Consider the following 21,402-nt stretch of genomic DNA (forward strand, 5'->3'; position numbering starts at 1 on the left):
TCGAGAGGTGAGCGAACCTGGTATGTGTTCGCTCACCTCCCGATCTACTGAGCCGACCTGTGACAGTCTCATTGTCACAGGTCGGCTAGAACTATGAGGTGAGTGGAAACCCCCCCCCCCCCCTCATAGTTCTCCTTTAAATGTTGAGCACTTGGTCATGGACTGGGAGCCTGACAGCGGCAGCAGAGAGGGGGGGGGGACCCAGCTGATCCCACCATGTCAATATCCCCTCCTACCTTTGCCAGTGTCCATCACCAAGCTGGCCTCACCGCGCATGCATGATGACATCACACCACGGGCGTCATAACGCATGTGGGGCCGCACCCAGTGAAACCCAGACTGGTGCCGCCGCTCTAACACATGATATCGGGGAACCCGAACCTCATTCCTAACATGACCATTAGACTTCCCTTCCAGGAACAGCCCCGGATTCTGTACAATGGAAATGCATTTTGCAGGATTCCCGGCTCGGAATGTTGTTTGTAAACATTGTTTCTTTTATTTTTAAATGTTTCATTTTTTGTGTTATCTGTTTATATTTTCCTTATTTATATCACACAGTCCCGGAGGCCATAGCAGTCTTCTATAAATGAGCCCTGTAGTTGATGTAAATATCTGTACACTGCTATGCGACCTCCAGGGCTGGGAGACATCGGGCCCGTCCCTTGTAATGGGACATTTAGAGGAACAAGGATACTCTATGAAGATAATTGATCCACTTGGAATGTGGGATGCCGTGTGCACATGTATATACTTGTACCCAGCAACCTTCTTATTGATCTGCTCAATGCATGATGTGGGAGGGCCTAATTAAGAAATGGGTGGGTCCAAGACAAATAGCTCATGGGTAGCCCCTCCCCCATTTCTTAGGCTTCATTCACACCTATGCGCAATTGGGTATTCCTGCATCAGAACCTGCAAATACCTGCAGCAGGAATCCCAAATATGCCATTTAGAAGCGGCGGCTGTCAGCCATTCTGATCTGGTGACAGCGGCCGCATTTGAAAGCGGCAGAAGGTGGCACTCCGCATGGAATTGTATGTGATTCCATTACATGCGGTTAGGAATAGTTTGCTGTCCGTCCCTGGACGCATCAATCAGAACCAGAGACCTATTTGTTTTTCTGTTGCAGTTTAGTAACACCTACAGGTCTTGTCTCTTGCCCCAACCTGCGACTGGACAGTGAAAGGAGAAGCAGCAGACTGATGAGCTCATCACTCTCCTCTCTCCTCCTATCAGCTTGCCCATAGATAGCACATGAGCACTGCAGCACAACTGATTGGCTCCTTGCGCTGCTTCTACCTCTTACAGCCTGAGCTCTGCTGTGCAGGGACTGCAAGAGGCAGATACGGTGTCAGATTTAGATAATTACACTGCTAGCTTTGAAAAAGCGCATTTAATGACGTGTCACTGAATACAGGTCTGCATTCATTTGTGTCACTCTGCTCTCTCTCTCTTCCTGTCACCACTGAGGCGCACCTGATTGGCTCCTTGTGCTGCTTCTTTCTCTTCTGCTCTGTGTGCTGCTGTGTAGTGAGGTGCATGAGGATCAGTCACATAATTACATTGCTTGGATTTATAAATATATCCTATCGCCTGTTAGTGAATACAGAGCTGCAACAATGTAGCTGGATTGAATGACAATCTTTTCAGAGTTTCCTACATGCTATTGAAGCACATGTTGATGTTGGGAGAGAAGGTGAGGGTGGGGTACTGTGTGCGGCCCGAAAGGTTCTCCACCCGACACTCCATGAAGTGTCAGTTTCTTTGGTGACAGGGGCTCTTTAAAGAAAAACAAAACAAAACTCTGCACTATAGTAAAGTGCTGACTGGCACCCACAAAGGTTTGGTATCGGAGCTCGGCGGCTTCTGGTTCCATCCTTCTCATTGGAGTCACAAATTCTTCACAAGAACAGATAGAGAATGATTTAGGGAAGTGAAAGCTTCCGTCTCCATCTGTCTTTTTGTCCTCTTAGCAAATCTATGAAATGCTCCATAATGTCTCTACACTGTGCAGCACATAGTGACCCTGCAGAGATTGTATTGAGTTTCTTACATTCATGTTGCCATTGATGAGTAATCAGAAAGAAAATCAGCATTCTGAATACATTCTAGACCTGCTGCAGACTGATCACTGGGGGAGGGGAGACTAAGGAAATGCTTCCACCTGCCTGAAGCAGATTGATCTCTGTGGGAGGAGAGACTGAGGAAATGCTTTCTCCTGTCTGCAGCAGACTGTTCACTGGGAGAGTGGAGACTGAGGAAATGCTTCCTCCTGCATGCAGCAGACTGACCATTGGGCGAGGGGAGACTGATGCACCCCAGTGCACATAAAGGCATATAGGCAAACTGCTAAATAAATACGCCTGTATTTGCACCCACGTACATAGGGTTGCCACCTTTTGTTCAAGCGAAACCCGAACATACTCTAGCGACGCGCTGACGTTTTTTGGGGGAGAACGAGTCGTTGCTTATTCATATGTAATAGAGCCACCCATTACTATGTAAATATCACAGTTGAGACTATTTTTAGTGGCGGGCCAGTAGCCCCTATCTTAATTTTGGTTGCCCCTGTCTGCCTGACAACTTGTGTCCGGGTTTCTGCTGCCATGAAACCCGGACACAGCATTCAAAACCCGGACTGTCCGGGTGAATCCTGGACAGGTGGCAACCCTACAGGTACATGAGCCCCAATTGTTTATAAAATGATCACATACAATAGCCAATGCTTTTTTGGATCAAACATGATCTCCCTTCAAATAAGAAAGATTGGGCCAATGTAAAGGATAGCGGAGCGCAGAGACACCAACAGATGAGATGTGGGGGGCGGGTCTAACCTTAGTGGTCTCCGGTGTTATTGTCTTTGTTTGGTCACCTCCTGGCGGCTCCATCTGTCAGAGGTCAGGAAAGTCTGTGATCCCTAAGAGTCTATCAGAGATAATCTTCCCCTAATCCGCTTAAACTTTTCAGAGTACTTCTAGAGGATGAGCGGGATCTGCGACAGAACCCTGCGTGCGCCAAGGTGCAGAAGTGTGAGTATCCTCCCCGGGGACGTTCATAAATGATATCAAAGTGTAGGAATTGGTTTCCTTCCATTATATGGGCTTCAAAGGAGCTCTGACGGGTCCAGTGTGGAATCATCTGTACTGTCAGGTGGAGGAGAGGGCAAAACTCTGCAACCTTCCGGGATTTTATATCTATAGAGTAAACTTTGCATGGAAACTTCTGCCTCCAAGTTCTAAATCAGCAGTGGGATTCATCCTGGTAATGTAAACATGCATAGAGATCTCTGACTTCCTTCCCTTCCTCTGATGGAACTTCTTTCTTTCCTTCCGCCTGCCTTCTTTCCATTCGTTTGGTCTTCCATCTCTCCTTTTCCTTCCCTTCCTTTACTGAACTCAAGTGAAGCATTATCAAGAAATCACCCTGCTAATGTAAACATATATAGAAATTGTTGCCCTGCTTCCTTTCTTTCTTGCTCCGGTCCTTCTGTACTTTCTTTCCTTTCTTTGCTGAAGTTTTTTCTTTCTTTCTTTCTTTCTTTCTTTCTTTCTTTCTTTCTTTCTTTCTTTCTTTCTTTCTTTCTTTCTTTCTTTTTCCTTTCTTTCTTTCTTTTTCCTTCCTTGCTTCTTTCCTTTTGTGCTTTCTTCCCACACTTTGTTGAAGTTTCTAATTACTTATTTCCTCTCCTATTCTTAGGTTTCTCCCTTCCTTCCTTCCTTCCTTCCTTCCTTGTTTATTTCCTTCCTTCCTTCTTGGTTTCCTTCCTTCGCATTCCTAATACATCTCTGAGCAGAGGATTGGCCTTGTAAAGAAATGATTATGAGATGTCCTCCATTTTGTCATTGTAGCGGATATTTTCCAGCAGATGTTCTGGTTGGTCGGTCAGTCACTGTGGCTGATGCAGAGTTTGCTGTGTTTGAATCAGGAGCCCCAGTTGTTATGGGGAGATGATGAGGTTTGATGTTTCCATGTAAGTTGACCTATAGCTCCTGTTCCTTCTTTGTTTTCTTCCCTCCTTTTACCGAAGTTCCTAGTTTCTTCCTTCTATTGCTTTGCTGAAGTTGTTTCATCCTTTGTTCCTTCCATCTTACCTTCCTTCTGACCTTGCTTCCTTCTCTTCTTCTTTCCCTGGAATTCTAACAGGTCTATTCACAGAACGGTGAAGAGTTTGGAGAAGGCCGGAGAAGGCCGGAGAAGGGAACAATCTAGGACAACATAGCTGATTTGGAAACATTCTTTAATGCAGCTCACTTTCCAGTTCAGCGATGTTGTCCTAGATTGTTCACTTCTCCGGCCTTCTCCAAACCCTTCACCCTGTTGTGAATAGACCTGATAGTTCATCTCTGAGCAGAGGATTGGTCTTGTAAAGAAATGATTATGAGGTTTCCTCCAGTTTCTCATTGCAGTGGATATGTTCCAGCAGATCAGTGATGTTCTTGTTGAAACCTCCGACACTGTTGCTGATGAAAGATTTGTTTTTTTTTGTGCTTATTTGGTTGTTATAGGAAGATATTGAGGTTTAATGTTTCCATGCACATTGACCTACATAGCTCCAGTTGTCCAATCTCCACTAGAGTTTCTAGTTCCTTCTTTCTGTGTCACCCCCCCTCCCCCCTTCCTTTGTTAACATTTTTTGTTTCTTTCTACCTTCTTTCCTTCCTTCCTGGGATTCCTAGTACATCTCTGAGCAGAGGATTGGTCTTGTAAAGATATGATTATGAGATGTCCTCCATTTTGTCATTGTAGTGGATATTTTCCTACAGATGTGTCATGTTCTTGTTGGTCGATCAGTCAATTATTGATTATGAAGAGTTTGCTATATTTCTTGTATTACTGGAATCGGGAGCTCCAGTTGTTATGGGGGATTGATGAGGTTTGGTGTCCATCTAAGTTGACCTACATAGCTCCAGTTGAGCTTTCTCCGCTACAATTTCTAGTACCTTCTTTGCTTACTTCCTTTTGTTACTTGTTTCCCTTCCTTTGCTGAAGTTTCTCCTTCCTTCCTTCTTTCCTTAGAATTCCTAGTACATATCTGAGCAGAGGATTGGCCTTGTAAAGAAATGATTATGAGGCAGATGTGTGATGTTCTTGTTGGTCGTTCAGTCATTGTTGATGATGAAGATTTTGCCGTATTTCTTGTATTACTTGAATCAGGAGCCACAGTTGCTATAGTGAGATGATGAGGTTTGATGTTTCCATGTGAGTTGACCCACATAGCTCCATTCGTGCTTTGCCTGACTGCAGAGGAGAAGCTCCAGCTACCCCCATAGACCGTGTCAGTTCCTTGATGTAGAGGACAGGAAGAGGTTATAAAGACCTCACCAAACAAAATACATGGCCAGTGTAGTGGACCATGCTAGTGGTCTCATGGAAGTTGCCTAAAGTGATGTAATTTGGAACTGATTGTTTAGTGGCTTCTGGTTGCATTTTTGTTTCCTTCTTCACCTACACGACACTTACCTTAGGTCTGTTTCTAAATGTTAACAATACCCACTTACATGGGCCAAAGTTTGTGGACACCTGACCAACACACCCATATGAGCATGTTGGACATCCCATTCCAATATCATGGCCATTAATATTGAGTGCCCCCTTCCCCCCAGCCAATAATATGGAGTTACCTCCCTTTTTGGCTATAACATCCTCCACTCTTCTGGGAAGGCTTTACACAAGATTTTGGAGGGTGTCTGTGGGAATTTGCCCCATTTCTGAGGTCAGGTACTGATGTTAGATGAGAAGGCCGGGCTCACAATCGACATTCCAATTCATCCCAAATGTGTTCAGTGGGGTTGAGGTCAGGGCTCTGTGCAGGACACTCGAGTTCCTCCACCAAACTGGTCACACCATGTCTGTATGGAGCTGGCTTTGTACACGGGGGACAGTCATGGTGGAACAGAAAAGGGTCTTCACCAAACTGGTCACACCATGTCTGTATGTAGCTGGCTTTGTAGACTGGGATAGTCATGGTGGATAGTCAACAGGAAAGAGTCTGCACCAAACTGTGACCACAAGGCTGGAGGAACACAATTGTCTACAATGTCTTTGTATGATGTAGAATGAATAGAACCTTCACTGGAGACACCTGAACTCCATCAGTGTAGGGGGGTTCACAAACTTTTGCCCATGCGGTGTCATCTTTTATACAAGATGACATGGAATGTTACATAGTATTTGAGGTTGAATAAAGACACATGTCCATCAAGTCCAACCTATTGTGTGTGTGTGTGTAAAGATCCCCGAGTCATCTCGTTTTTAGGAGTACTTGTACCCCTGTATATTACCGTTTCTCAGGAAATCGTCCAAAAGCCTCTTGAATTATTCCAGACTATTGGATGAAATCACTGCTTGAGGCAACGAGTTCCAGACCCTAACTGCGCGAACTGAGAAGAATCCCCTTCGCCCCTTGTGTTTGAATTTTTTTTCTACCAGTTTCAGGTGGTGGCCTCTAGTCTTAGTTACGGAATTAATCGTAAAGAGTTTGTTGCTAATGTCGCTATGACTATGGAACATTTTGTACATGAAAATCATGTCCCCCCTTAATCTCCTTAGTTCCAGCGTGAACATATTTAAATTTAGTAACCGTGTCTCATAGCTCTGGTCCTCCATCCCTTTGATGAGTTTGGTCGCCCTTCGCTGGACTTTCTCCAGTTCAAGGACATCCCCTCTGTGTACCGGTGCCCAAAACTGCACCGCATACTCCAGGTGAGGCCGAACCAGTGATGTGTAAAGTGTCAAAATTATAGACTTATCCCTGTTGTAATGTCAACTGCACAGTAACACAATGGCGAACACTGAGCACAGGTTAACATGCAAAAAGCAGAAAAAAAAAGTTGAAACATTATGCATTGAAAAATGTAGCGTGCGTTCAGTACAGGGATGAATTGGGGGAAGCCAATCACTGCACTCTGTGTATTGTGACTATGCGCATTCAGTTCTAGCACACCTTATGTAAACAAAGATCCCCCAACTGTATAGGACAGAACCTGCATCTGAGAGGGTGACAATGCTACGGCTAACTGCAAGGTGGCGACTTCGCGTTGTCACCCTGCAACAGGAAGTGCTGTCACTTTCAGGATCTCTGTGGAAAGAACTTTGCAGCAGACTCAGAGAAAAGATTTAAGTAAGCTGTAAACAGGGAGGCCAAATGTACAGAACAAAAGATCTCCCCCGCGTGTTGTACTTCCTGCAGGAAGTGATATACTTCCTCCCTGTCCACCTGTGGCTGCGCTGCTTTGCTCTTTCTGTAATCAGAGATTTAATGGTCCTGTACGGGACCTCAGAACAGGTTTAGATGCCATAGAACCACACTGAGTGGGCGGAGCTTTTTCTTCATTCCACTAAAATAAAAATAGTTCAACACTGAAGGTGAGAAATGGAATTCTATTGCAGACAGTCGGTGAATGAATCTGAGATTTCCTCCTCTAGGTCCTCCCAGAGAAAACAAACTTCACATGTCCTATATTTCTCATCCGACCGTCCCGGGGGGGTCGATGAGGCTTTTCTGTCTTCGGGATTATTTGGAATGTTCATCCGCGAATTATATGTGAACTCACTAAATGCCAAAATCTTCTACAGTCCAGTTAGCATCCGTGGTCCGCGTACATAGATTGTAAGCCCTCAGGGGCGGGGCCCTCCTTACCATCTTGTCTTGAATTGTATTGTGATTGTAATGTCTTCCTTATATTGTAAAGCGCTGCGCACACTGTTGGCGCTCTATAAATCCTGTATATCCTATTATCATATATTATATAAATATAATAATAATAATAGAGTTTTATTACGTTGTGACTGGGGACATGAGCGGGATCAACATGTTTATTGGACATGAGATTTTATGAATCTATGATTTTACTGGGAGACAATGACAGAGCGGTGTCACCCTATAACAGGAAGTGTCAGAACGAGGACAGAGCGTTGTCACCCTATAACAGGAAGTGTCAGAACGAGAACAGAGCTTTGTCCCCCTATAACAGGAAGTGTCAGAACGAGGACAGAGCGTTGTCACCCTATAACAGGAAGTGTCAGAACGAGAACAGAGCTTTGTCCCCCTATAACAGGAAGTGTCAGAACGAGGACAGAGCGTTGTCACCCTATAACAGGAAGTGTCAGAACGAGAACAGAGCTTTGTCCCCCTATAACAGGAAGTGTCAGAACGAGGACAGAGCGTTGTCACCCTATAACAGGAAGTGTCAGAACGAGAACAGAGCTTTGTCCCCCTATAACAGGAAGTGTCAGAACGAGGACAGAGCGTTGTCCCCCTATAACAGGAAGTGTCAGAACGAGGACAGAGCTTTGTCCCCCTATAACAGGAAGTGTCAGAACGAGGACAGAGCATTGTCACCCTATAACAGGAAGTGTCAGAACGAGGACAGAGCGTTGTCACCCTATGACAGGAAGTGTCAGAACGAGGACAGAGCGTTGTCACCCTGAACAAGGGCCCCCATGGCAGGAACATTAGAGATTATTTTATTAAAGATGCAGATTTAACAAGAATGAAAATGACTGATGAATAACATGTGAAAACTTCTATGATCCTTGACATTTTCCTGCACATGATGTGATATTGGAAGTGAACACGGGCTCGTGACACCTTACGTTAAGTTTCCTCCTAAGGCCTCATTCACACACAACGCAAGAGCAAAATGATGCGTATGTACGTGCGTATGTGTGTATATGCGTATACTATATGCAATCCCAGAATGCATCATTCGTAATAGAAATTTTTATGAACTGTACACGCGTATGCGCGTGAAATACGCTGCCCGGACGCATCTCGGTTCCATTCGGTTTTTGCGCATTTTTACGCTACGCAAATATATGGCTCCATGCGGCTATGTGTATGGAGCCATGTATTTGCATATGCTGCATAGGGTACAATACGCACGTACGCGCGCCAGTGTGAATGAGGCCTAAATGTCATAAAACATTAACCATAAAATGTCATCTTTAAACATTGTAACTGTCGGATACATCTACATTAGACATGCGGAAAATTCGGCTCAGTTCAGATTTTTCGTTATTTCGGGATTTGGGATCCAGGTCCGAAATTAAATCAGTTTTGGTGGAATGAATATACCACAGAAAACCATATACAGCTATTAATACTAAAGCTGAGGCTCCCAGACCCGAATGGCATTCGGGATCCGAATTTCAGAATTGCATTGGGGAGCTCCCAAATGCCAATGGGGTCTGGGAGCCATATACATATATTACTAAAGCTGAGGCTCCCAGACCCGAATGGCATTCGGGATCCGAATTTCAGAATTGCATTGGGGAGCTCCCAAATGCCAATGGGGTCTGGGAGCCATATACATATATTACTAAAGCTGAGGCTCCCAGACCCGAATGGCATTCAGGAGCTCCCGAATGCCATTTGGATCTAGGAGCCTCGGCTTTAGTATTATATGTATATACTGTATGTGGCTCCCATGTTGCCGTAACGAAAATGTTCAGACCCATTCAGATGCAACAAACCGAAAAACACATCTGATTGGTCAGGAAAGTCACATGTGCGATTCAGTTTAGTTTTTGAACCAAATTCTAGTTAATATATATTTTTCCAGTTTGATTGTATTGTGATGTAATACTACAATATGGCCACTAGATGGATCTGGGGAGCGTAGGAGAGAAATACATCTTACTCTTCGACTCCATCTAGTGGTCATAATGTAGTATTGCATCACAATGCAGCTGAGCTGGAGAAAAATATATTAAGAATGTTAATTTTTGGCATTATTTACCCATAATGAACGTTCATGGATATTTGCAGGTCGAAGGGTCCTGTGAATTGTTTATAAATAGACCCCTTAGTGTGTGGTGGTACCACTGTCAACAAATGGCGCCACGTTGTGTCAACACATGTAACGTGTCCTGCAATGAGTAGATGTCACATGGTTACATAGTTACATAGTATTTGGGGTTGAATAAAGACATACGTCCATCAAGTCCAACCCATATAGGTCCACGCATCATCTCATTCTTAGGGATACTGGTATCCCTGGATATTACGGTCCCTCAAGAAATTGTCCAAAAGTTTCTTGAACAAATCTACACTCTTGGCTGAGATGACGGCCGATGGCAGTGAGTTCCAGACCTTAACCGCTCTTACTGTAAAGAACTCTCTTCGCCCCTTGTGCTGGAATTTTTTCTCCACCAACTTTAGGTGGCGGCCTCTAGTCTTTGTAATGGAGTTAATCTCAAACAGTTTATCGCTAATGTTGCCGTCACCATTGAACATCTTGTACATGAAAATCATATCCCCCCTTAATCTCCTTACTTCCAACGTGAACATGTTTAAGTTCAGAAGCCTCGTCTCGTAGCTCTGGTCCTCCATTCCCCTATGTAAATGGCCCCTAATACATTATTTTAATCCCTGCTTTTCGTGGAATGCTATATTGCTCCTTCATCCAATTACAGAGCGTATGTCGAGCGGCGTCACCTGCGACAGATTATGCCGTTAGATTTATCTGTGACCTTTGATGATCAGATCACAGGGAATAATGGGATCAGGCAAAGACAGGTTTTTAATTATCGAGAAAGGGGATTACCTGAGTGCAAATCCCAAATGTTCTCGGAGAGATCTGGAAAACAGAATATTACTATTTAAAGGAGTTCTCAGCCCCAGCACCTCCTCTCCTGTTACATTGTAATAGGAATACATAGTAGAGTTGTGTCTAATAATACAATCAAAGCTTGCTAGAAGAAATCCCTTCTATGTAGGGAGCACTGCCTTCCCTCTGCCCATCACTTCCAATAACTTCCTGGATTCCCAGTGTGCTTTACATTGTGATTGTAACGTCTTCATTATATTGTAAAGTGCTGTGCAAATGCTATATAAATCCTGTATAATAATAATAATAATAATACAGATTTATTTTTGATTCCCTTTAATGGGCCAGAAAACATACCTGACCCTTCTGTGACAAGGACCGCAAATATATTGGAGTATATCAGACATTTCCCATAGCAGTATTGAACCAAAGGAGGTTGTCACATTGTTTAAACTGAATGCAGTTCACCATACACCTATACATCGTACTGTATATCAGGGGCAGGCTACCAAAGCACTCCAGCTGTTGTAACCCTACAACTCCCATGAGGCATTGCAAGACCCTGACACTGGCACGACTTACAGAGGCATAGCCCTGATGGGATTTGTAGCCTTACCACAGCTGGAGGGCCAAGGTTGCCTACCACTGCCCTATACCATATGTTCAGAGCGGGAACAACTGGATATTCGGGAAACTTCCACCGAATAAAGAAAAAAGAGTGAAGACGGTAGAGTTATGGGATGTAAAGAATACCCAACAGGTGCAGTATAAGATCGAGTCACTTACATGTGATGGGTTTGGGAGTGACCATGAAAGAATGGTGTACACAACATGGGTGTGGATCTTGTGGAGGAGATATCTGTCTAGGGCAGGGGTAGCCAAACTCCGGCCCTCTGGCTTTGGTGGAACTACAAATCCCATGAGGCATTGCAAGATTCTCAAAGACATGACTCCCGGAGAGAGACTCATCATGTGATTTGTAGCTTCACCACAGCTGGAGGGCCGGAGTTTGGCTACCCCTGGTCCCAGGGATGAAAGGTCAATGTGAGTGCTCAGGAAGTCCAGTCCATGGTCCATTGGAGGACTTCAGGGGGGTTGCACACATTAGTCACAGTGGAAGAAGCCCAGAGGCCATAAGTGCCACAGAGACGGCCAGTGATGGATTTTTGGTGTATTTTAGGAACCGTAACTCATTAGGAGAGAGCTTATGACGGCAGATATAATATTGATAAAGAAGTATTATTGTTTTATTAAACACTTCTATAACAAGATTGTATCTGCCATTGAGATCTCTTTTCTAATATGTTACAGATCCTAAAATGCACCACAAATCCATCAATGGGCTCCTCTGCGATACTTATGCTGCCCGGGCTTGTTCCACTGCGGCCAAGCCTTGACCCCACAGGACTATTTCCATGGGCTGCATTTGTCCTCATTTGAGCTTTAGAGGGATTAACGCGATTGTTATTGTAAAATAAATATTTCATCATTGTCCTTGTTGGTGCAAAACAAAGAAACAAATGACAAAAGAAATTCAATTTAATCACTCGGATCTCTAAAAAGAAGTTTCGCAACACAGTATAACCTCGGGATGATTTATTGTAGCACTGAAGAGACATCTAGTGTTCAAAAGAGTCGTAAACCCCAAAATAAAGAAACATTTCCTCAGACGTTGTGTACATTTGTTGAATAATCAGCATTGTTCTCTCTGTAAAGACGTGTTGTGTAATCAGCTCCATGTCTCCATTTGGGGAATTCTAAATCCCTTTTCACAACAGCTGAGATAACAGGTTAATCTCACGTGCCCCACTCAAGCGGCGGCCATATTGCGTGGGGCACCTGACATTCATAACGCGCTGTATTAGTGTGATCCTAGTTCATTTTCATACTTCATTGCCGTGGTGTATGTGTATAGGTCAATGCCGCGGCTGGCGCTCGCGCAGAAGAGCTTTCTTGGCCAAACCTCGTAGTTCTAACTAAACCGGAAGTCAGGCAGTTGGAGAACTCGATAAGTTGGAACTTTAGATAGAACACCGGCTTAAAAAATTAGTTTTTTTTTCCTTCCTTCTTTTTTATGACACAGGGAATTCAGGAAGAGGTCAGATCGCACACAAACTGTTACAATGTTACACTCCTCAGGATAAATTGATCATACAGTATAACAAGAGATGCCTGGATACCTTATTCCTACGATATGTTGGCTTGCCTTAGAGTGCCATGGTTTCCATATGATTGTAATTTACAATGTCACTCTTATTAATATGTCAAATGCCACTATAGCCCAAACTTTGTTGTTTTTTTTTCCAGTTTGGATGAAGCAAGGCAGGTCCTAAAATGCCTTGGATTTTTTAGGTAATGGACCGGCACCTGTCAGATTTTTATTCCCAAACCCTCCCTCCAAAAAGGCAGAGGATTTACCCATCTGCATTTAAAACCGGTTGAGATACATTTCAATATCCCAAAAATTTTACAGCGGACCCACCATTGTATATAAGAGATTGCAGAGAGGGACAGACAAATCAATATTGGGGGCAGCACAGCGGTGTAGTGGTTCACGCTTCTGCCTCGCAGCACTGGGGGGCCCCGGTTCGAACCCCAGCCAGGTCACTATCTGCAAGGAGTTTGCATGTTCTCCCTGTGCCTGCGTGGGTTTCCTCCGGGTGCTCCGGTTTCCTCCCACACTCCAAAGACACGCTGGTAGGTTAATTGGCTCCTCTCTAAGTTGGCCCTCTTTGTATGCATGTAAGATAGGGACCTTAGATTGTAAGCTCCTTGAGGGCAGGGACTGATGTGAATGTGCAACTATGTAAAGCGCTGCGTAAATTGTCGGCGCACTATAAATACCTGAAATAAAGAAATCAAATTTAATAGCCAACATTATTCCGACCATCGTAGGCTGCCCCATTCTCACACACATATCTTTAATGAGCAATGTATTTCTTTCTTGCATCCAGGTTTCTGAGAGTGGAATCCGTTATTTGTAACAATGAACACCAGCTCACCGGCAACCAGCGCCTTGGCTCCCGCTAGCAACCAAGGTGGACCCACCACACCTCGCAAGGGGCCACCAAAGTTCAAGCAGAGGCAGACGCGTCAGTTCAAAAGCAAGCCACCAAAGAAAGGTGTCAAAGGGTAAATATACAATTTCAGGTTCACAATCAGCCAATAATTTCCATTTTTGATCATTTCAAAGCTTGTGATTAAACTTAGTTACAACACGTATCTAAGTCAGAGAGTGTTCTCCTACAAGTGTGGCTGTCCAACAAGGGAAAGAAACCTACCAAATTGAGGCGCCATTTAAACTTGCCAATATCAAACTTTTGAATGTTACGGTGTAATACCCCATTATGGCCACTAGATGGAGCCGAGGATCATAGAAACTAAATACTAATTTCTTAAGATGCTTTAGCACCATCTAGTGGACATAATGCAGTGCTACATTTTAACATTTGAAATTACATTTGACAAGTACAAATGTAATAAGAAGAATGTTTAGCTTTGCAGCTATGTGCACAAAATGAGCGTTCACCGAGAATGACAGAGCAAATGGCCCTGGGAATTATTTATAAGTAGACCCCTAAGTATCTAGTTTGATTCTGATTTATTTTTAGTTATTGCCTTTGCTGTCATCTTTCAACCACATTTTACAATAGTTGCAGCAATGACTCCCAGCAAGACAGCTGATTCGGGTTCTGTTGGTTTGCACACAACATGGTGCCCCAAGGCGTACAATATGGTATATAGGGTATATGGTTGTTCAAAAGTGTAAACATTATTGTAATTCTTTGCATACATTGGAAACAGTTTCTTTGGCTGAAGAAGAAAATAGATAACCAAGTTGTTCCTCAGTCATTAATAATTTTATTGGTTTAGTCCATAAAAATAGATCCTTGGGAGGACCCAGGCCATTCATTTTGAACCAGTTCATCCTTTGTATTTTAGGAACTGAAACTCCCATCAGACTTTATTATAAACTTTCCATTTCTGTTCTTTTTTTTAGGTTTGGTGACGATATACCGGGAATGGAGGGACTTGGAACAGGTATGCCATTGATGTGATCATAAAGTATCTCTTCTGACCGTAAAGAGTTAATTTCATACGAGACCTTAAAATGATTGAATGTGAGGGAAAAACAGAAGGAAGAGCTCGGTTTCCATTAAGTTAAAATAAAATTCAATTATAATATAATTGTTTTTAAAGTGATACTAAACTCTGGAATTAAACTCTAGAAATACATTGAAGTCCCTTAACTCTGAACAACAATGTATCTTAATTGTGTATCACTCGCCTGTGGATCCTCCAATCATCTCTGACACTGTCCTTCCTTCTGGAGGGGGGGCTACGTCTGTTCCCATTGGTCCCTGTGTGTGTTGTAAAGTAGTCACCACTCCAAGCTCCGCCCCCCCGGGATGGACTACAATCTCATGTTTAGTTTACTAATTTGTATTGAGATTGTAGTCCATGCCGGGAGCAAGCTTGGAGCGGTGACTACTTTACAACACACACAGGGACCATGGGGAACAGACGTAGCCCCCCTCCAGAAGGAAGGACAGTGTCAGCACAAATTCAGTGATGATTTGAGGATCTACAGCCGAGTGATACACAAATAAGATACATTGTTGTTAATAGTTAAGGGACTTCACTGTATTTTTAAGGATTAACCCCTGAGTTTAGTATCACTTTAATATGGTGGCCTATTTGAATAAGGCTGCAATAACTAATCGATTAAATCGATAATAGTCGATAATGAGAATAGTTGGCAACAATTCTCATTACTGATTAGTTGGAGGGGGGGAGAGAGAGAGAGGGAGAGACAGAGAGGGAGGGAGAGAGAGAGAGGGAGGGAGAGAGAGAGAGAGAGCGAAGGAGAGAGAGGGAGGGAGGGAGGGAGAGGGAGAGAGAGGGAGGGAGAGAGACAGAGTTTCTTTAAATACAACCAATCGATTAATTGAAAAAATAATCGGGCAACTAATCGATTATGAAAATAATCGTTAGCTGCAGCCCTATATTTGAGGATGGTGTTTTTTTTCCTAATGATTCATGGGATCTTCCTGGGAAATAACAATTTGGATACTTATCGCTTCCTTTTTACCCTTTTCTTCATTTTTTTGATTTTCATTAAGCATAAGTATCAGGATAAGATTGAAATTCTGCTCCCCACTCCTGGGGCTGATCGGAGGGCTGAAAAATGATTACTTGATGTTACATATAAAAAAAAAAAAGCACAAAAATTGTAATAAACTCCGAAATGTTTCAAAAAATGATTTTCTCTTTTGCAGACATCACCGTCATCTGTCCTTGGGAGGCGTTCAGTCACTTAGAGTTACACGAACTGGCACAGTTTGGGATCATCTAAGAGATCGTCGGAGGAGCTGAGGAATCATTTCCAGCTTTTAAAAACAAAAAAGGACTTTTCAATGCCATTTATTTCATCGTTTATAACAAGATTGTATGTTTTTGTAAAATGTTTGTAAACCGACCAGATACAGATCCTTTCTACGGCCGTTAGGGCTCCGTCTCTTCATGTCTGGTGACCTCAGTGGGCGTAGGCTCCGGTGAAGTCTCCATTGGCACATTTCCAGAACTTTTTTTTTTTTAGAAAGATGAGATCTGTGCAATCCGTGCCGCGTAGATGGTAGCCAATGGTGTTCCTGCTTTCCTCTAAAAGTTGAATAGTTTCCGCTAAGTCTATATATAGACGCCGTGTATCAAATTTGCTCTGCAAGTGAATGTGTTGCCTCTTCTACCTCCGCGTGCTCTCTTGGGTAATGTCTCCACAGAGCAATAGGATATTATATATGTGACATTTATATTGTTTGTGTTCTAAGATCTATTGTTCTGTAGATAATATATTATTACTGGATAACATTTGTAAACTCTATGGTTTGTTTGTTTTTTGGATGGAGTGGAGAAGGATTACTACTCTTAAAGGAGAACTATGAGGGGAGTGATTTTCACTCATCCTCAGGCCCCGTTCCCACTGCGCGATATGCAAATCGTGCGTTTGTCGCGCAATTTGCATATTGCGCGATATCGCGAGATTTGCAGCGCGACATCGCGTTCAAGCTTGCATTGAGCAAGCTTGAATCGTGCCTAAATCCGCTCCAAAAAGGGTCCTGCTGTAGCGACACACGACCCGCGACAGCAGGACCCTTTGCCCCATTGAAATGCATTGGAGCGCGATATCGCGCGGTAATTTGCCGCGATATCGCAGTAATTACCGCGCGATAAATCGCTCAATGTGAACGGGGCTTCATAGTTTGAGCCGACCTGTGACAATGAAACTGTCACACGCCCAATAGATCGGGAAGTGAGCGCACACATACCGGCGCTCGCTCACTTCTCGATCATCTCCCTGCAGAGAGCCGTAACTGTCACTCACGGCTCCCTGCAGGGATTCTCCCCTCCTCGCTCCGATCCTCCAGCGCTGACTGGCGGAACGGACCGGGGAGGTACAGCTGGCTCTGCCTCTAGATAGGCAGAGCCAGCTGTCACTCACGCAGCTGGGTGGATCCAGGCAGAATTGTCAGCATCCGTTCCGGCTGCGGCGTCTCAGTATATAGGGAGCTGCAGCTCGCGATATACTGAGCTTTGGGTCACAGGAGGACGCTAGTTTATGTCCACCCGTGACTATTAGGAGAACTATGGGGAAAAACACTGACCTCATAGTTCTTCTTTAATGGGTTTTTACTGCTATCCAGAGCTCTGCTAGTTAGATTTACCCTCACTTCCTGTTTTGATGACAACGTTTTAACAAGACAGGAAGTAAAGAAGAATTTGGGGACATAGAAAGAAAATATAGGATGGAAGCGCCACTCCACATATGTAGAATTGTTTTTTTATTTAGGATTGCCAAGAAAAAGCCAACATGCTTTGGGAGTTGTGAAAGTCCCCCTTCTTCGGGGCTTAATAGGCTCAAAGGAATTAATTTTGGACTGGTAAATAATATTAGCAGCACAGAGAGTTTATTGTTTATAGTCCCATCGGCAGCCCAACTGAAACAACACATACAGGTGAAACTCGAATAATTAGAATATCGTGCAAAAGTAATGGCATTAAGTGCTGCAAAAGGGGCCCAAACCAAGTACTGAGTACATATGCATGCTTGTACTTCTCAGAGGTCCGATATTGTTCTATGTACAATCCTTGTTTTAGTGATTGCATGTAATAATCTACTTTTTTGAGGTTGTGGATTTGGGGTTCTTGGGGTTTTCATGAGCTGTAAGCCATAATCATCACACATATGAAAAATCACGGCTTGAATTATCTTGCTTTGCATGTAATGAGTCTCTCTCATATATTAGTTTCACCGCATAAGTTGCATTAGTGAAATAAATGAACTTTGCACAATATTCTAATTATTCGAGTTTCACCTGTAAGGCTTCCAATGGAACTATCAGCAAGAAGCTTTCCATGCTTATAATATTATTTTCTGGTCCAGATTTCATTCTTTTGAGTCTATTCGGCCCTGAAAAAGGGGAGTTTTCACAACACCCAAAACGCGTTGACTTTTCCTGGTCTTATATTGGAAGCAAGGTTAGTTTATTGTTCATGGACAGCCCAACTAAAACAACAAATAAGGCTTCCAGTGGGACAATCAGAAATAAACTGCCCATGCTTCTGATATTATTTTTCAGTCCAGATTTAATTGTCTTGAGCTGATTCAGCCCTGAAGAAGGGGGACTTTTACAACCACCACTTGAAGAATTATTGAGAAATAAAAAATCTGACATGGGTTGTAGTCCCCAAAACTGCTAAAGCAAAACATATTTATTTTAGTCCATGTTGCTGTTGGTCCATTCCCCTTACTTCCTGTCTGATACAATGTTGTCAGCAGGACAGGAAGTGAGTGGAGATCTCTCTAATGAAGCCCCAAATAGAAGCAAAGACCTGGGAGGGGTTCTAGCCCTCCCCCACTCCTTGCAAACCTTATATTATTTGGACATATACTTTAAGAAAGGTCTGTCAGATGTATCCTTGTTGTCTCTACTGAATACTACTAACAATGACGTGTTTATTCTTGATATATGGAGCCAAAATATCATATAGTGCTGGACAGAGTCCACACACGTAATGCAGTCATGGTAAAGGCAGGTTGGTAACCCTCCAATAAAATGGAAGTATGTTTGTTAGATTGTTGGAGGAAATCCACACCAACTGTGGGAGAGTACACGGAATTGTGGCAGATATTGTCCCCTCTGGGATTTAATGTGTAACTAAATATAAAAATAACAATTAATAAAATGGTAAAATAATCTTCTCCCCTTCCATCGGAGTCATAGTTATCTCCTCTCCTTCCATTGGAGTCATAGTGATCTCCTCTACTTCCATTGGACTCATATTTATCTCCTCTCCTTCCATTAGAGTCATAGATATCTCATCTCCTTCCATTGGAGTCATAGTGATCTCCTCTACTTCCATTGGACTCATATTTATCTCCTCTCCTTCCATTAGAGTCATAGATATCTCATCTCCTTCCATTGGAGTCATAGTGATCTCCTCTCCTTCCATTGGACTCATATTTATCTCCTCTCCTTCCATTGGAGTCATAGTTATCTCATCTCCTTCCATTGGAGTCATAGTTATCTCCTCTACTTCCATTGGACTCATATTTATCTCATCTCCTTCCATTGGAGTCATATTTATCTCATCTCCTTCCATTGGAGTCATATTTATCTCATCCCCTTCCATTGGAATCATATTTATCTCCTCTCCTTCCATTGGAGTCATAGCTATCTCCTCTCCTTCCATTGGAGTCATATTTATCTCATCTCATTCCATTGGAGTCATAATTATCTCATCTCCTTCCATCAGAGTCATCTCCTCTCCTTCCATCAGAGTCATAGTTATCTCATCTCCTTCCATTGGAGTCATATTTATCTCATCTCCTTCCATCAGAGTCATAGTCATCTCCTCTCCTTCCATCATAGTCATAGTTATCTCATCTCCTTCCATTGGAGTCATATTTATCTCATCTCCTTCCATCAGAGTCATAGTCATCTCCTCTCCTTCCATCATAGTCATAGTTATCTCATCTCCTTCCATTGGAGTCATATTTATCTCATCTCATTCCATTGGAGTCATAATTATCTCATCTCCTTCCATCAGAGGCATCTCCTCTCCTTCCATCAGAGTCATCTCCTCTCCTTCCATCAGAGTCATAGTCATCTCATCTCCTTCCATTGGAGTCATAGTCATCTCATCTCCTTCCATTGGAGTCATAGTTATCTCATCTCCTTCCATTGGAGTCATAGTTATCTCCTCTCCTTCCATCGCAGCCATAGTTTCATCTTCTTTACCGGGTCATCCAGCCAGGTTCCAGAATTCAGATCCGAGGGTGACAACGCCCTCTGGGCAGCAATGCTGATACAGCTTGGAGTCCGCAAGGCATCATGGGACATCAACACCATAGGAGAGGACCATGTACCAGCACAGGTGCAGAAACCAGGAACGGCCAGTGAGGGATGAGTATTGAGGAATTAAAATAAAGATCTACCACACACTAGCTGTGGACGGTCTACCACAGGACAGGAAACACCTAGGGCCTGGTTATATTTGAAGCCCAGGACCTCGGTGCTGCAAGATAAAATTGCTGATCCAAACACCCCCAAAAACACTCATTTAAGTCTCATTAATTTGACTCCTAAACTTTATTCTCTAAAGACAAATGATTTGTTACAGTTCAGTGATAAAGAAAATGGTACAATGTTAAAGAGAACCTGTCATTGATAAAAAAAGTATTTGGATAATAAGCAGGATCACTAATTCAATGAAACAATGTTTCTATGTATATTCAGTTTGAATAAAGAACCCCTAAGGGGCTCAGCACAGCACTGTGTATTCCTTTATCACCCCCGTGGGCTCCATAGCAGGAAATCTGATTATTAAAATTCTTCTCACACTTGCATTGCCCCATTTTGTTCCATTCTGGGAATTATGGAGTCCAGTATTGACGTTGGATACAAAATTAATGTTGAGGGTCTTATTGAATCATTTTCGGCAGCACCCAGAAGCCGAGATGGTTCCAGACCTTCTGAGTCTTATTGGCATTGGGCTATAGAGTCCGAGATTTAAATAAAAGCCGTTGAACCGAAATTTTCCACTTCTGATTTCTCAACAGCGGCAATATGACTATAAAAATTGTCTTTCCATCAATACCAAGCTTGGAGTATTTCACTTGTCATAGATTCGCTTTGGCCAGTAACAATGTAATAAGAATGGTACAGCGGGCCCTTTCGGGGGTTCTTCCCATCACGTTCGAGAACACCCCATCAGCCCTCAGATAATGGCTCCAAATTATGCAGATAGTGACTTCTAGTTCAAAGTCTGGGCTTTGGCTTGCTGACTCCCCCATCTTAACTCCCCTATTGACAATCCCATATACAGGTCCGTGGTGGTCAGTGATTGGCCAATCTACTGAGTAGAAGACATTATTTCCATATTGGAGGATCAAGGGGCGTTCTAGAACATAACCGAGGATGCCCGGAGGTGTCCGCCGTACCATCCCAGATATACATTAGGTGCATTTTTTATAAAATGATGAGCTGTGTCTTATACAATGATCTATTCTTCCTGAGAATAAACACTTTCTTCAATTGTTTCCTTGTGTCGTCTGATTCCTGTGGAGAGCTTAGAAACATTATTAATCTGCTTATATTTTTTGATTGCAATTGTCAATGTGGAGAAAACAGAATAACTAACAGTTACAGCACCTGAATTAACAAACAAAATTGCACAAAATTACAATACAATATTTTCGATAGCGGTTCTTCTGGGGGAATCGGACTTCAAGCTCTCAATAAGACAAAGAGGACCCCTTCCCCCCCCCCCCCGTTTTATAAAATAAAAA

The 21,402-nt window shown here is 43.1% G+C and overlaps 1 protein-coding gene across 1 annotated transcript; it reads left to right on the top strand.

The window, feature by feature from the left end:
* Positions 1 to 2,966: 2,966 nt before the first annotated feature.
* On the top strand, positions 2,967 to 15,909 carry PDE6H (phosphodiesterase 6H). The gene is made up of 4 exons (XM_018564402.1): positions 2,967 to 3,032; positions 13,508 to 13,685; positions 14,554 to 14,594; positions 15,833 to 15,909. Exons 2-4 carry the CDS (start codon positions 13,540 to 13,542, stop codon positions 15,907 to 15,909), a joined length of 264 nt encoding a protein of 87 aa, XP_018419904.1. The 5' UTR covers positions 2,967 to 3,032; positions 13,508 to 13,539.
* The last annotated feature ends 5,493 nt before the right edge of the window (positions 15,910 to 21,402 follow it).

This window comes from Nanorana parkeri, unplaced genomic scaffold (genome assembly GCF_000935625.1).
Source record: "Nanorana parkeri isolate BGI_ZX_2015 unplaced genomic scaffold, ASM93562v1 scaffold748, whole genome shotgun sequence".
NCBI classification, from domain to species: domain Eukaryota; kingdom Metazoa; phylum Chordata; class Amphibia; order Anura; family Dicroglossidae; genus Nanorana; species Nanorana parkeri.

Bases quoted from the DNA above. Each gene is read 5' to 3' on its own strand.
- PDE6H (XM_018564402.1), top strand. From the start codon at position 13,540: ATGAACACCAGCTCACCGGCAACCAGCGCCTTGGCTCCCGCTAGCAAC. The intron at 13,686-14,553 runs GTAAATATACAA...TCTTTTTTTTAG, and splicing joins CCAAAGAAAGGTGTCAAAGG to GTTTGGTGACGATATACCGG. The intron at 14,595-15,832 runs GTATGCCATTGA...TCTCTTTTGCAG, and splicing joins AATGGAGGGACTTGGAACAG to ACATCACCGTCATCTGTCCT.